The 17,101-nt window shown below is 40.5% G+C and overlaps 1 protein-coding gene across 5 annotated transcripts in view; it reads right to left on the bottom strand.

Annotated features, from left to right (window-relative positions):
* The window catches only part of CNTN1 (contactin 1), a 615,999-nt gene that overhangs the window by 89,623 nt on the left and 509,275 nt on the right, over positions 1 to 17,101 (bottom strand). For all 5 annotated transcript variants that reach the window (XM_019514585.1, XM_019514588.1, XM_019514584.1 and 2 more), the window contains 3 exons: positions 13,656 to 13,814; positions 9,888 to 10,037; positions 4,420 to 4,490 (listed from right to left, as the gene is read on the bottom strand). In XM_019514585.1, the coding sequence (XP_019370130.1) occupies positions 4,420 to 4,490; positions 9,888 to 10,037; positions 13,656 to 13,814 (380 nt within the window). The remainder of the gene's footprint in view (positions 1 to 4,419; positions 4,491 to 9,887; positions 10,038 to 13,655; positions 13,815 to 17,101) is intronic.

The raw sequence follows: 17,101 nt of genomic DNA, 5'->3' as shown, positions 1-17,101 counted from the left end.
AAACCACTAAGGAGGAGTATATTGCACTGCTCCACACCTGCAGGGAGTGAACTAGAAAAGTCAAGGATGCAACTGAACTCCATCTCGCTGCACAAATAAAGGACAATAACAAGTCCTTCAGAAAGAAAAACAAGGGCAACATTGAAACCCTGCTAAACCAGCTGAAGCAGATGACTACTGACACCCAGGAAAAAGCCAATCTGCTTAATGATTACTTTGCATCAGTTTTTCCACCAGCCTAAAGGGGCCACCCTGCCTAACAAGATGTGGGATAACCAGGGTGAGAATAAATATATGTCCCCCATTGGTGTGGATCTTGTGAGGGAGAATTTTGAGAGGCTGGACCCCCATAAATCAGCTGGTCTGGATAGGTTGCACCCAAGAGGGCTAAAGGAACTGGCAGACATCATAGCTCAGCCACTGGTGAGGATATTCAAGAACTCGTGGCACTTGGGCAAAGTACCTGAAGATTGGAAGAGGGCCTATGTGGTGCCCATCTTTAAGAAAGTGAGAAAAGAAGACCCAGGGAGCTATAGGCCAATCAGTTTGACCTCAATCCCTGGGAATATTTTGGAAAAAAATATCAAAGAAACCATTCTTGACAGGCTAACAGAAGACAACATTCTGAGAGATAGCTAGCACGGGTTTGTTGCAGGTAGGTCTTGCTTGACCAATCTCATTTCCTTCTATGACCAGGTGATGTATCACCTGGACAAAAGGGAAGAGGCTGATGTCATATATTTGGACTTTAAAAAAGCCTTTGACCTGGTGGATCAGGCCAACCTCGATAGGCTTGCAAGGTGGATGGATGAAAACCTGATGGCATTCAATACAGAGAAATGCAAGGTGCTCCACCTCAGGAATAAAAACCCGCATCACAGTTATAAGCTCAGCAATGCTACACTTGAAAGCACCATGACTGAAAAAGACTTGGGGGTTATGATTGACCACAAGACAAATAAGAGCCACCAAAGCGATACCACAGCTGGTAATGTGAACAAAACTGTGGCTTGCATCTACCATCCTAAGCAAGACCCAGGATGTCATCCTCCTGCTGTACTTTACCTTGGTGAGGCCACAGCTGGAGTACTGCATCCAATTCTAGGCTCCACAATTTAGGAAGGATCTGAAGAAGCTTGAAAGAGTCCAGAGGAGAGCCATGTGCATGATCAGAGGGCAAGAGAACAGGTCTTATGAAGAGAGGCTGTGAGCTATACGACTCTTCAGCCTGGAGAAGTGCAGGCTCAGGGTTGACTTGGTGGCAACCTATAAGTACATAATGGGTGTGCATCAGGGTCTGGGGAAACACCTGTTCACTAGAGCACCCTAGAAGATGACAAGGTCCAATGGTCACAAACCCCTGCAAGACCATTTTAGGCTGGACATAAGGGAAAACTTCTTTACTGTCCGAGCCCCCAACGCCTGGAACAGACTTCCCACAGAGGTGGTGCAAGCACCTACTCTGGACACTTTCAAGAAACAGTTGGATGTTTATCTTGCTGGAATCCTTTGACCGTAGCTGACTTCCTATCCCTTGGGCAGGGGGCTGGACCCAATGATCTTACAAGGTCCCTTCCATGTCTATGAAATCTATGAAACATTAAAATGAAACACATGAAAAATAGCTGTCAAGAAAATGAGGGATGATAATTTCATAAAGCCATGACACAAAATGGCTATGCCTTACGGTGTGGGAAGGTGGATGGGTGTGTATGTGGAAAGGCACTAAAGCTTTCACATGTTCTAAGTTCTCCTCTTTCTGGACCAGTGAAGCAGATCATAAAAAAGTAAAATAAACTCCTGAACTCCTTCCTCCGCAGGGAGGCGGGGAACAGTCCCTTTAGCTCGAGGCTGCTTGGGTCCCGCAGCCTCAGAAAATGTTCCCTGCCCCAGGCAGTCCTCCCCAGCCCTGGCCCCGGTGCAGAGAAAGGTTTCCCTCAACTTGTTACCAGACTTAATATGAGACTTTAGGGTGGGGGGAATCTCACCCCCCCACTGGCTCCCAACTGGGAACTGCGCTGTACATGTAGGAGGTGATGGAAAAAGCCTAAAGTGGGGACTTTACTTCCTATACCTGCCTGGAGCTAGGATCAATTTCCCTATCCATACCCACCTAATACTGGCTTAGGCAGGGGAGTGGGGGAAGTGGGCTGGTCTGCTGTGGAGAGAGGGAAGGGGAGGAAGGAACCCCTCCCAGGCTTTTTCCCAGCTCCCCTCTCAAGCAGAGCGTGGGGGACCATGGCCAGGCCCCAGCCTAGCCTGGCACACTGAGGCAGGGAGGTGGGGAGGAGGGTTTAAACCCCTTGCCTGGCCCACACTGGACCCTAGCCAGGGTCTTTTTGGCAGGGGGGAAGCAGCACCTCCCAGGCTTTTTCCCCACTCCACGGAGAGCAGGGGAAAAACCTGGGAGGGTCTACTTCCCCCTGGCCAGGCAGACCTCAGCTGAATCTGATGGCCAGTTTTCTCCTTCACCCACTTCTCAGACAATTGGAGCAGTGATAGTGCTCAGGCTACAGAGCAGAGGGGCAGGGCCAACTCTGCTCTGCTACAGCAGACAGCGTACACCATGGCTGCAAAGCATCCTGGGATACAGGAGGACTATGAGTTAACTTGAACCAGGAGATGGTCTGGGACAGAAGTTCCATAAACCAGTTTGATCTAAATCAGTTAACTGGTACTATACCCAACCACGTTTATCTTAAACAGGATTTGGACATTTTGGAAGTGGTTTACGGGTATTGAACTTCTGTTCTGTTACAGGTTTAAACCAGTTTCTTACCACTTAAACCAATTTATGTGTGACTTCTGTCCCTAGCCCTAAGGTACAGCACTGCAGTGATGTGGCTATACTACTTCTGGTTCCAGAATTAGTTTGAATTATCTCTGAACAACATTGCCTTGAATTAAATAAACATATCCTCCTGTTCCATGAAACTCAACTATTTCAGATGTAGATGACACTGTGGAAGACTGAGAAAACATTGCGTCTGAAATAACTCTTTTCTAAATGGGTGGCTGATTGCACTTGTCATGTTTGAGAGATATACACCTTCCAAAGCAGTATAACAAGCCTAAAATGCAGCAGTGCAAAACAATAGCAAATAAAATATTTATTTAAACCCATATTTTCATACAGAGGGATCCATGCTACAGCAGTAAGGTATATATATGCTTTCAGGATTATATTGTTTTTTTCTTGATTCATCCAGAATAAATCATTCCTATTGGAGATTCATATAGTATGTCCTAAAACAAACCATCCCCAAAGAGACGCAAATAATATATCGTCCACTTTACTGATAAAAATAGGAAGATGAAAAGAGGGGTGAACAGAAGCAAGATAACTTTTGTGTGTGTTTTTAAACACATAATGTTATGGCCTTTTATTCTAGAGATAAACACCTATAACTCTTTCACTGTTTACTTCATAAGGTCTGTCTTCTTTTTTCATTCTGTAGCTTCTCTACTATATTCTTCTTAATCCCCCAAATTCTCCTTTTATTATGATTATATACCATCTTCACTACACACCTTCCTCTGGAGTCCTTCCTGCTGCATTTATTCCATCTTCCCAATTTTTTGCCTCCTTGCCCTTTTCCAACAAGTAGAATTCTCTGAAGTATTACTCAGCCACAGAAGGAAAACAGTAATAATATGGACTCCTGCAGAAGATGTTCTAATGACAGAATGTCATAGAAGGTATTTTTCCTGAAATATGTTCAATTTGCGAATGCTTTTGTTTATCATGAGTGCTTTCTAGCAATCAATGTCATGCTCATACTTTTGCAGGTAGGTGAATGACCAATTATGTTCTCCCTCTCTCTCTCTCATTTTTCTCTCTCTTTCAGTTTAATACGTACTTTTTAAACAAGTGAAGAAACATTTGGAGATGCACAATATGGAGAGTGGCAAATGCAAGGGACAGCTGAGTTCCTTTGTTTTGTAATGATTACTGATCATTACAGTACAATACATTGTTTTAAGTGAGAAGAACCCTTAATTAAGATTAACAAATCTAGGAATGTATTTTTTAAAAACAGTCAAGGCATGCTTCCTGTTTGGGTTGTGGAGTCCAAAATAAGAATGACACCTGATCTGAGGTAAATTTTTAATCTAAAGAACAAATGCTAACTTGGAGATGCCATTAAATCTGCCTGGTATCACAGACTGCACTTCCATGTTTCATCAATACAAAATCCAGAAAATAAGGAGCTACACACAGCCATAATTTCTAATAAATAAACAAATATGCATTCTCACCCATCCTTGTATATTTCAAGAGAAAAGATGTAAACATACACGTTATGAACCCAATCCTGTGTGCAGAGAAGTTAATGGCAAGATTTCCACTGACTTCACTGGGAGCAGGATCAAATCCAATGTAGTATGTAAAGCATGCTTCTTCACTGTAATACCTACCACCCATGTTATAGTCAGCTCTCGATTGCTTCCACCTCCTCCTCCAACGTCAGAAGGAGCCACATTAGGAGCTAGAATAATAGAAAATACAAGAAACTTTTCTCTGACTTCAGACTCATTCAGTAAAGAATCCATTATTTACTTTTCTTCTTTACTAGCAGTTCCAGTGCACCCATATGGCCCAGAACATTACAATAATGACAGCCTATAATAACTGTGAGAGTCTGCGGTCCTGCCAAGAATAATGTATAGCTATTGCCATAGGAAAAGTGCCAGTTCCAGCCATGGCTGACAATAAATATTTCTTCATTTTACCTATGCCCTCTTTATTTTTTTAATTTGATACTAAAAACCTGAGCATATCCCTCATAGACCTTAGGAGAAAGGCATTGCATTATTTGCATCTTTGATCAATCTGTAGCCATGAAAGACTTGCGCATAACATCTGCAAAGACTTATCCACATATTTCACTTTATGGACTGGGAATAGACCTACCATTTTCAGTGGACCTGCACAAAGCATAAAGAGTTAGGCAGACATGGGTCTTTGCAGAACTGTGAGGTAATCCTAGGATAACACACAGCATATCCAAAACTACTATTGATTTGAATGGGTGGAGAATCAGGATGTCTGGTTTTGGTATTCAAAGGAAATGTATCATTGTATTGTACTTGTTACATTTAGAAATCTGTACATTTAATTGAATTACTGTACAATACAGTGGTAAAACAGGATTTTGCAAACATTTCTGCTATAATTAATTTCTACATAGTTTCACTTCTCTCTGATGTTGACACCTCTCAAATTCTATGAAATATAGTGGGGGGTTAGAGGCTAAATATTATGTCTATCCTAAGGTGTACAGGCTCCTTCCTTACACATACTGGGTAAGGAAGTTTCCTTAAACTTCTCTCTGACACAATACATACAAAACATTTGACAACAGCTAATGGAATTGATGTTCTAAGATCTTCCCTGTTATTCAAGATTGAATCATTTAGTTGTTATCCTACACACTATTAGTGTATCTTTCTCTTGTTTCTCATTGTCCAAGTTGCACAGCTAAGCACTCAATAATTAGACAATGATAGTTAGGCATATACATACAATAAGAAGTGTAGGTAGGTAGCTCTGTGCCCTGGGCAACTGTGTGACGGGGCACAGTGGTGTAATGAGCTGCTGCTGTAGTTGTGGATATTTTTGCCTGCCTCGAGATAGCACCTGAGGCTGCTGCCCAGGCACCACTGCTCAGTTAAGCTACTATACAAAATGTTATATAAGTCCCAGCTATGTATGATTTCTGATCTACTTTAGCTAACTGGTACAGCAAATGGTGTAGAACCCTAGTGTTGTATGTTGCATGCTCCTTTACATAAGCAACAGACCAACTGCTGCCTTTTACACAGACATCTGGGAAGTTTATTTCCCTTCTCTTTTTCCATTCTTTGTTTTGAAAGCCCCCAAATGACATTCAAAATCTAGTGTGGACGCAGCATTAAGTTCATAAGGCAAAGCAGGCCAAATGTGCATGGTAACATCTGTTAAGACCTTTGTAGCTGGGATGGAGTGTTGTAAAAACCTTTGCCTCTCAAACACTTCGCACTCATTTAGCCTTAACTTATCTAGAAAGCAAAGAAATGAAGAACCAAGGCAAATACATTTCTTATGACAACCCATGTGAATTGAAAATGCTAGTTGTAACTTTTTTAACAGCAATTTGTTTTCCCATCTTATCCTTATTGATATTTAGCATCTGATAGTTAAAATATGCAGAGCTGGTCCTCTTCTCATAGAATCTATAGAAGTAATTATGAAATGTAAGTGATGTTGAAGAAAATAGCCAAATTTAATTTTAAACAAGCATACTTCCTGTTTAGTAAGCATGCAGTTAAAACAGGCCACTAAAATTAAAGCCATATGCATACAGAGAGAGGAGAGATGTCTCAGAGATGTTTGAGCCATTGACATAATTCAGTTTAATTTAAATGATGTGTTACCTTTTACTCAAATGGCACAGCCAATAGGTAGCATTGTTTGTTCCTGTGTCACACTGAAGAGGTGTTATATACAATCAAGTAATCAAAATATGCTGGCTTTGGTTGCAAGATGTGCAATAAAAATACCTAATTCCTTAGAGGGCCTATTTAACAGGCACTAAAACAGAGAGCCACCTACAGAACCTGGGTTCCATAGTACTCTGAGATATTCAGTGTAACCCATGACTTTTAAGAAGAGCCAGAACATGGTAAGAAATGTGCTTGATTTACTGCAAGTAATTCTATCCATTACCCTTAAGTCCATTAGCTGCTTCATTCTCCCCTGCAAGAAACATCAGTACTAATGCCTGCATATGCCTGCATTCAGGATTTGTTTGGATTCACCCCAAATCCCAGTCTTCAGAAGCTACAGACAGGAACACTTGTTTTAGTCATCCTCTCACTTTGCATGGGCAATGGGATAACAAGCTGACTCTTCAAAAGATATTCAAATCCTTGTGCTTAAGGTAAAAGCAAGCCATTTCTTTTAATTGGGAAAGAGACTTATAAGAGATTCATGAACACTGTATGGATAATGTAAAATGTCATATCCCTTCCACCTGGGAATTTTGTTTCACCTTCTTTCTGCACATTAAAAAATGTTTATGGCATGCCAGCCCTCCAAGGAGTAAGTGTATATTTCAGCTTTGGATGCCTGGGCTCTTGTTCACATGCAGCTGTGGAATTATGAAACAAATGATGCTAATGGCTACATACTTTATAGGTAATAATTTCCTTTCACTTACAAGAGTTGTGTGGATTTTCCTTTCCTGTCCCCATTAATTTGATGAATTAGTACTTCCTAATATCCCAAATATGATTTTCAATGGACTAAAGGTTGTTTTACTTTTTGTTGTTCTTATTAAAACTTGCAGTGGAAATACTTTATTTATGTATGTATTTCCCATATACTTTTTCTTTAAGATAATAGACATGCTTGTATTGAAAGACAAAAAGTATAATCTTAAATATTATTTTTACCTAGCAGAATTCATCCCTACTTACAAATCTGAAGCAGTGGGACAATAGCCCTTAAAATAATCAAGAGCAGGATGCAAATCGGGGGCAGTATTTGTTAAGGGGGATACAATGCTATGTAAGCTTTGTTGGATATCGTCTCTTTTGCAGTGACATATTACCTCCAAGAGCACTGCTGTTATCTCTTTAGTACAGTCAAAACAGAATGCATTACCTTGAATAATAAGCACAGCATCTAATTCTTCATTTGGGAGAATTCATTTTGTAATGTACCTGTCTGAGCATAAAGATATGCTTAACTGCACACTGAAATCTTTGCATTAGGCAATCAGACACACAGGGGCATGTGCTGTGTTGGATAATGTCCTGCTTTTGACACAGCAGTAGAAAACATAAGAATGAACCTAACCTTCAGCCCTACAGAAATAACACTGTCCGGCATAACTCACATCCTGACATAATGCAGTAAGTTAAAAATATATATACATTTCTTCCTACAAAAATAATAATTAACTAATAACATACTGCAGAAGATCTCCGAAAGGTAGCAGAAGACATTAGTCCCAAGTGATAATCATTTTCTACTCTTTTCCTCTTTTCTACTAATTGCACTTAATATTTTCTAAATAAATACAAATGTAAGCAACTCTATGTAATATCAGTGTTTCTTGGAAGAACAATTAAGAATGCAATGTTTTCAACTCCAACACCAGTAGGCTGGGGTAATTTCTCACTATTATTGAAGACCGGGTAAAGTATTTGCACCCCCTAGCCAAGCATTTTCTACTACATGCACTGATTCTCCATTCCCATACTAATTGGTTCAAGACAGCCTAGGTAATTAGACAAGTAGGGCTCATTGATTTGAGTTGCCTGGGGCAATAGTTAATATTCTAGGGGTGTGTCTACATGTGCAATTAATGTGAAGCAACAAACTCTGGAGTAACTCTGCAGTTTATTGCCTTTTGAATGTCCACCCAGGACTGCAGCACACTGAGCTGGGTTGGAGCAGCCCTGGCTGGCAGGAGGCCCCAAAGGAGTCATCCTGCCAGCCCAGAGCTGCTCTGCCTGGCTCAATGTGCTGTGGAGGGGCTGGCTGGGACACAAGGGTGCTTCAGTGCAGGGCTAGTTGGCAGGCATCCCCTGCACTGAAGCACCCTTGTGCCTTAACCAGCAGGGGCAGTGTCTATATGTACACTGTTGCGGAGTTTTTTACTTCGCAGAAGGATAGGTACTTGTATTTACAAGTACCTATCCTGCTGAAGAGTAAATTAGTTTACTCCAGCCTAGTAGGGGTGCACTTGTAGATGCCAAGACATTCACTGCACTGCTAATTAGTCTACTGCACAGTAAATGTCTTGTGCAGATGCTCTCCCCATGCTTCTGTGAGGAAAAGCAGCAGCGCTGGGCACTTTCCTTTTGCAGCTGCTAAGAAAAGTGGTGGTGGTTGCTGGGTCCTACTGCCTGCCCGCCTTGGACAGACCTGCCTCGCCCCTGCTTAAGGCAGGATCATCCCTATCTAACCTATCATATGTAAGTGTTTGTATAATGTATTCTTAAAACAAAGACGATTTAGCTTTACAAGTAGAGTTGATGGAAAAAGTGGTTAGACCACTTTCAGAATGTCTGTAACTTGTCTCAAGGGGGAGCGTTCAAAGGAACGGCTACAATATTGGGACGTCTGTCTTAAAGAGAAAAAGTGAAAGGCTGGAGACTGCAGGACGAGGTTGGTCTCAAAGTTCAGGCATATCCAGAAGGAAAAGAACCATGAAGCTAGACTGGGAGACAACACTGAGCAGGAAAGACATGCTTCTGTGGGATTGGCACCAGCTCTATAGGAAATGTGATGAGATGAGTTCAATGAGATGAGCTCAATAAGTGAACTAGTTTCTGTGGATCAGCACTCTGTAGGGGGTGGCATGGCACAGATGCTAAGGATTGTGGTTAACAGCCCAGAGGTTGCAATTCAAGGCCGTAACAAAAGTGCTTACAGAGCACCCCGTCAGATCCCAATGAATCTGCAAATTCTGTTAAATACCTTGACACACGAAGACACAAAAAAGGAAGGAAAGGAAGCGCTCAGCTGGAAGTGTCTATTTTACATGGCCAGATACCAGCAGGTGATTAGTTTGGTATTCTGATGTGGACAAAAAGAGGATACAGTCCTCTAAATGTTGGTGTTTTGGCTAGCCATGGCAAGAGTCACTAAAGTTCAGCTAAATTTATTATTTGGTCACAGATTATTCATTTTTGCTATCTAGTCTGTTGTTAGCACCCTAGATTTCTATTTGTTCATTACAAATATTTGTAAAATATGTTTACAGACAGTTAAATATTTGTAGGCCAAACATTTTTGTAGTTTTTTACCCTCTGTTTATCAGATAGAATAACAAATGTAATGACAATATTAAAAAGCACATTTTAAGAAAATCTGCCAATTTTTGTCTACTTACGAGCTCCTTCTGTTCTAATTCTCTGTGATGGCATACTAGGTTCTCCTGTTCCCAAAGTATTCACTGCTATTATCCGGAATTCATACTCCATCCATGGGATTAAATCAATCACCCTTGCACTTTCCGTGTTTCCTTCAATGTTTGGGGGATCTAGAGAAGATAAGATACTGCTTTAGAAACCAGCATTTGACAGTGAGCTCCAACAGTATCTGGCTAGAGCTTCTGCATAGTATCCTTATTCTGTTCATTATCTGTCACCTGGAAGAATATGAAGGACTAGATAAGACATATCATGTTTTATAAGAAGTTCTGGCAGTAAGCGGAAATTTTAAACTAGGAGGTTATCTTGGTTAAATATTTAAAAAATTACACACTTCAAATGCCAATGTACCTGTGATGGAGTTGCATTTAATGTAATATGGAGGTAGCCAAAATATTCCTGGGCATCTCTGCTTTCTACTCTTTTGATCCATAGGGGCTACGGCTGTTCTAGGCACCTGCTCAGGTCCTGGGACTTCTAAAGGATATCTGAGTGGCCTGGCACTAGGGAACAGCTCCTCAGTGCTGGGTTACTCAAGCATGTGGAACTTTAAAGGATGTACAGATAGTCTGGAAGCCCTTTAAAGTTTTCAGCTCTCAGATTGCACAAGAAGAGAGAATGCAGGTTGCCCTGACTGGGCAGCCCTTTCCCTAGGAGCCCTGTCCCCTTCAATGCAGTGTGAAAAGAGGGACAGGGCAGCCTGCAAGCCTCCCTGACAGCTTGGGCTGCATGGGCTCTCAGGGAGCCAAATGCTCCCCTTCCCTCCCTCTCACTTGGAAAGGTAGGGAATGAGAACAGAGCATTGTGGGACTGTAGATCATAAAGACCTGGCCAGACATTACATTTGTCCCAGCTCAACAAAGAAATCGCTGTTCGGATCAGCAACTTCTTTGTTATTGATCTGTGTTTTTTTGTCAGATCAACCATTTTTGTCTAGGGAAAACTCCTTTAATGTCTGGCAGGCTACCATTTTTTGCAGGAAACTTGCACATATCTTGCAGTAATCTCGGGAGAAGGCGTTATAGTGGCACCAATAATAATGACCAGAGCTGTTTAATTTTTTTTTGACAAATCATCTATTTGCCAAAATATGTAGTTTCAGGATGGCTGAAACAAAATTGAAAAACTTTTCAATAATGTTGAAAGGATCCATTTTAGCACTTCTAACACTAAATGCTTTTATCTTTTCAGGCTAGAGTCTCACAAGGAAGTGTTTGTAAGCACTTCCATTCACAAAATGGAAGTGCTGGAAGAAGAGCCCAGCCTGGGTGCCAACACAAGTATGCCCATCTACCACTAGACTACAGAATAATTCTCTCTCTGTCTCTCTCACTTGGATCCAAATATTTCATTAGTTAAACAAAGGGGAGCAGTTTCAAAATATAGACTGAGGCCCATTTTATATGTTCAGGTAAACATGCAATGGGCTCTAATATGCAATCCACACAATTGCGCCTCCTACCATGCCACATGTTCCACCCCAAGGCCTGGGGCTTTTACACACCCCTGGTCTTAGAGATTGCAGCTCCCGTTATCACTCATGGCTCCAGGGTTTCATGTACCCCCAAGCCTCAGAGATCTTGGCTACGGTGATCCCTAGGCCCAGAGGGTTTCACATACCACCAGGGCAGCTGCCTCCCTCTGGCTGCTGGGACCCAGTGTCCACAGCTGCGGGACTCCAGCTCCCTCTGATGCTGGGACCAAGCTGGCAGCTGCTGGGGCTGAGAGTTCCCTCAGCTGTGGGACTCCCAGCCCCAGCTGAGCATGGTGCACCCCCTAAGTGGGGCTAATTTGCCCATGTAGGGGAGACCCTGCTACACACGCAAACTGTAACTCAGTAGCAACTAGCTATGAAGTTAGTACACATTTTTGAAGTCTTACTTTATAGCTGGTTGGAGCTTCTTATGGTGTGATAGCTATTTTGCCTGTGTAGCTGGTTTTAAGGTAACTGTACAATTAACCATACCTGATACATGTTTCATAGTTTACATAGTTTCATGTAAAAGGGGCCTGAAAGAACTACATCGCAGAATAGTCTATAGACAAGGCATTTTCCTAAGTGATTTTAACAAAATAAGAATTCTAACAAAAAAATGAACAAAACCAAAAAAGATAATTTTAACCAAATAATATTTAAAAATTCTTGACATCAAAATTATTTTTTTCAATTATGCCAACATTCTGAAAAATTTTAACTTCAGGTGAATTAAAAAATATTTCCCCCCTAAATCTGACAGTTAACTAAACTATTAGTTATTTACACAACTGTAATAGTTACATCATTTGCAGCTAATTCTTTTGACATAATTCAGAGAAAACCTATTTCCCAGGAACTATTATTACTGTATTTTAGTATATTTATAATTATATTTTATAGATTATATCATATATTATAGAAGCAAAATTTGTCTGGCTCTGAAACACTTATGGTCCTACTGATCAAAATAGATTTTAAGGTCAATAAGTTTAGGTATAGTTCTAAGGATACTATCGTTTTTCTGTGGCATCAAAGTAAAGCTTATCTTAAAAATAACTATTAAAATTCAACTACATTGTAGCAGTCAAAAGATGAACTGATGACCATTTAATTCTATAGGAAGGGGTTCTAGGAGTCCCAACGAGTTATAGCAGTATGTCTTGGCATAACAAAATGAAGAAAATGACAAAATGATTCACTAGAAGGCAACAATAACTAGTAAAAATGTGAATGCTTTACATTTGCTAAGTGGGAAAGAAATGCTTTTATAGTTGAGAATCTCACTACTTGTGTTGGGCAGAAAATCTGCATATGGCTGGCTCATGCAAATTCCCAGAATTTAGAAGACTTGAAGAGGATAAGACATGACAAATATTAAACAAACATATGTTTAATAGAGAATATATATATTTAAAATAAGGCCACAGTCCTAGAGTTATATACATGTTCAATTTCATGCAATGTGAGTAGACTAAAAATTATACATATATTTATGCACCTGAATACATTTCTGCTAGAATAGGGCCCTAAAAGTGTAGGTATTTTTCAAAAGGATCAGAACCAAATGCTATATATTGAACTAACTGAATTAATTGCAATAGTATTTAGTGTACATTTTCACAATGTTTGTATCTATATATATATAAAAAATAAAAGTACTTAGTCTTTGTATTCAGGTATATGCCTTTTCAGCTATAATTATGTGGCCCAATGATGACATCCAGTGGTTAGAAGGATAATAGATAAGTACTCCCTAGGGATCCCAGCATTGTTTTAACATGACAGGAATGTTTTTCATCCTGAGGAAAATGAAGACAATTTGTCTGACTTACAATACCCCAACGAGGATATTTATATGGTTCCAGGGATGACTTGCAAATATTAAGACCACAAATAGTATGTGGAACATCTCAAATACCAAAGTAAAAAATACAAAAAAGCAGAGAATCTTACTTATTTTTTTGCAAGTTTTGACAGCCTGATTTGTTGCTGCTTATTCTTTTGGACACATATTACCCTACAGAACCTTGTTGCAGTCCTTTATAGTACATTGATTTAATTTCACTTATTTGTTTGAACACCATGTATTCGTCCCACATCCATTCATCATGTCGCTGTTAGCTTCTGATGACTTCTGTTCCTTAGTAGTTGCTGTATAATCACACATATTTTCTTTCACCATGATTATTTCCTGAATGTTTGTAGTTAGTCAAGAATTGTTGATTTTATAACTTCTAATGCTACCCCTTACCTGTTTTGGCATCTTTCCACTCTTCAGCTAGAAAAGTCTTGTACTGGATAGTGTACTTAGAAATAGGGCTATGGTTATCTGTCCCATGACTCCAGGTGAGTGCTACAGAAGTGTCTCGAATATCCTCCACTCTTATCCCTCCAGGGGGACCCGGGGGACCTGAAAAGTAAATATGGCAAAGCAATTTACAAGGTAGTAATGATATTCTTAAAAGCCAATTTAAGATAGGATTATTCACAATCCTATTGTAACCTATTTTACTGTTAGGACAGGCAGACTATTCCCATACTGAAAAATAATTAGGTTGTCATATTTTTCATGGAATGTTTCGGTTGATTTCAGTGGAACATGTAGGTCAATGGGCACACGGGTTATTCTTCATGGTTTAGAAATTTAAATACAGGGCAGGGATGCACATGTGTATATGGAGAAGAATCTTGACCTGTAAGAGACACCAAAAAGTCAGAAATTGATGATAAAAATTAATTATTTACATGACAACTCTACAACCATCAATTTTCAGCACTGCCTATGAATCTTCCTTGCATGTTTTTTTTCACATTTTTTAACATTGTCTGCATTTGTCTTAGACACTATAAGCACATCATAAGAAAAAAAATACTAAAGTGAGAAAAGCTGAGGCAACTCATCAAAACTCCTAAGATTTTTCAATTCCAACTCCAGGACTACCAGTTTGTTAAATTTCATTTACAATTCAACTAACTACTCCAACAAACTTTAGAGCAAACTTGGATTGTCCTGTAGCATCTTCAAGAAAAGGAAGGGTACAGGTCTCTTTTTACTATGTAGACCTGGAAGCTACAGGGCAAATAGCAGATATAGAAATATCCTCTTTATAATTTACCTTTACTTGAAAAGAAGATAAATTTAATACCAAGTTTATCTCAAACTACCGAAAAATAAGTTAATTATTGATCATTTTAATCAGGAATATAAAGAAATAATTTATAACAGACCCAATTCAATTTCTCATTAGGTGATACCAAAAAAATAGTGCCTGCTCTGTGTTGCTGACCTTCTCAGACTATCGCTTATGCAAACGGTCTTTTATGAACATAGGAAAATAGAACTGAAAAGGGCCTCATGAAGTGATCTAGTCCAGTCCTCAACTGAAGCCAGAACCATCCTTGACTAAACCATTGCGCCAAATGCCTATCTAACTTGCTCTTGAAAATTTCCAGGGTTGGAGAGTCCACACCTTCTAGAAGCTACATAGCCTGGTTCTGTGCTTGACCACCCTCATAGTCAGAAAATTCTCCCTAATCTTACCCTAAATTTCTTCTGCTACAGCTCTTAATTCTGTCCCCTATGGCCATAAAGAAAGCCCATCTGTATCCTCTCTATAATTGCCCTTCAGGTATTTGAAGACACTTATCAGATCCCTGCTCAGTCTTCTCTTCTTCAGACTAAATAACCCTAGCTCCCTCAATCTCTCCTCATAAGTAATGCTTCCCAGGCCTCTAATAATTTTTTGGCTCTCCACTGGATTTTTTCCAATCTGTCCATAACTTTTGCTGCAATAAGAATATATTGTTTGCTCATACTTGTTTATGGTCTACTGTAAACCTCCAAGATGCACCTTTTAGAAGCCAACTGCAAGACTCAAGACCTACAGGGCAACCTGGAATAAAAACAAAAACTGTGGTATTTCAGAAGAGCCTCCAACCGACCAAAACAGAATTAATTTTGCTCCCGAGACAGGGAGCTTACATACTCTCTACATCAGAAGCACCTCAAAAACCATGTCTGTACTGCCATCCTGCTAAGCTTTGGACTGCTGTTGAGAAACAAACTTTCCCCCTATACCCCCACTTGCTCCTGCTCCATACATGCCCAAGTCTGGCAATTAGACAGCAGAGATGGCTTAGGGGGTTCCTGCACACCTGTGTGAGCACTGCACTCAGACTATGGCTCTCAGGTTTGGGCATGCACAGAGTGAAAGAGTGCACAATGACTGTTTCTTGGCAGCAGTCTCAGGCTTGGCAAGGAGGTACTATAGACATTTCCAAAGTACAGTAAATGCATTAGGGAACTTCACCCTGGCTGTCTAAGTATGACAAGAAAAGGCACTGTTAGCTTTTTAGGCCATAAGTTATTGCAATTAAAACTACAGCTAATATTGTTTGACAGCATGATCCATGCCTTGGGAGTTAAACTGGGGCTCCAACAAACAACAGGAAAACCCTAATAGGACCTTTGAATGGGAAGATCTGCAAACAAATGCTCCATGTGAACAGGAAGTTCAGAAGCAACTGCCGTGGAGTGAGTAGATCTGGGGCTCTTTTCCTGTAAAACATTTCCAGGAAAAAATAGCCAGTTCCTCTTGCCCTCTCAGCCCAGCTATCAAATACTCCCTCTTCCATCAAGCATTAGAGCATCAAGACCTGAGCCATAGGAAAATATAATCAATTATATTGATGCAGCCCACGAATGTTGGGGGTTTTGATTGGCAGGTGGTGGCGGAGGCTTCCCACATGCTATGGTGGGAAGAAGCGGCAGTGGTGGGAGCATCTCCCATGCTACATTGGTGGCAGTTGCAGCCAGATCCTAGAGTCCATCCTCCTGCCTGCCTCTGACCAGGCTAAATCATTCCAGCTCACAGTTTGAAAAGGTTGCCTCTTACTGGCCTAGAGCCAGGTTGTGGGAAACTGAGAATAGCTTTGTGTCTGAACTCTCAGCCTTTCTCAGAAAGTAGGGAGAAAGTGGGTGCATCTACACGTGCCCCTACAGTGCCATTGTTATTGTACCATCACTTAGTACTTCCCTTTGGGTTTGAAGTGTATTGCTTTGCATAAACTGCATGCATAGACAGGCCCACTGAGTCATTTTCTGTCCCCGGTTCAATTAATCTTGAATCCTCTTCTGCACTGTAGCAGAACATCTTCACTCAGGAAGACGTCTTCACTCTGAATTCCCTATAGACTATTAGACACTCTCTGGGAGGTAGGAGATGTGCGTTTGAATCTCTTAAGCTAAGGCAGGGACTGAATCTGACTAAACACTCTAAACTGTATAAAAATTACATGCAAGGAATCTATCAAGTCTGCTGCCCTTGTTATAAAAAACAGTGACCACCATAAGTGTCAAGCCTGTTTCTGTTTGTGTGTGCTAGGCATCCTCTGGGCATGCCTACTAGATACAATCCCATCTGGGGAGTTATACAGAGGAATGCTTAGTTTCTAGATCCCCATCTGGATTAAGCTTCAGCTAAATGCTATGCGGCTGGTTCTGGCCATACGCAGAGGCACAACTCTAGGTCCCAAAGGAACTTCTAAGTATAGTGTAGGGCAAATACAGAATTTAGGCATCTCTGGGGTCTGGCAGCAGGGATTTTTACGGTTACAATTTTGGACCTAGATGCCTAAATTCCATCTATATCACATTTAGGTATGTAGCTCTCATTAGATTTTAAACATTTCATTTTC

The sequence above is a fragment of the Gavialis gangeticus genome, unplaced genomic scaffold, assembly GCF_001723915.1.
Source record: "Gavialis gangeticus isolate Ggan-Ray unplaced genomic scaffold, GavGan_comp1, whole genome shotgun sequence".
Lineage (NCBI taxonomy): Eukaryota > Metazoa > Chordata > Crocodylia > Gavialidae > Gavialis > Gavialis gangeticus.
This window is presented reverse-complemented; position numbering and strand designations above follow the sequence as displayed.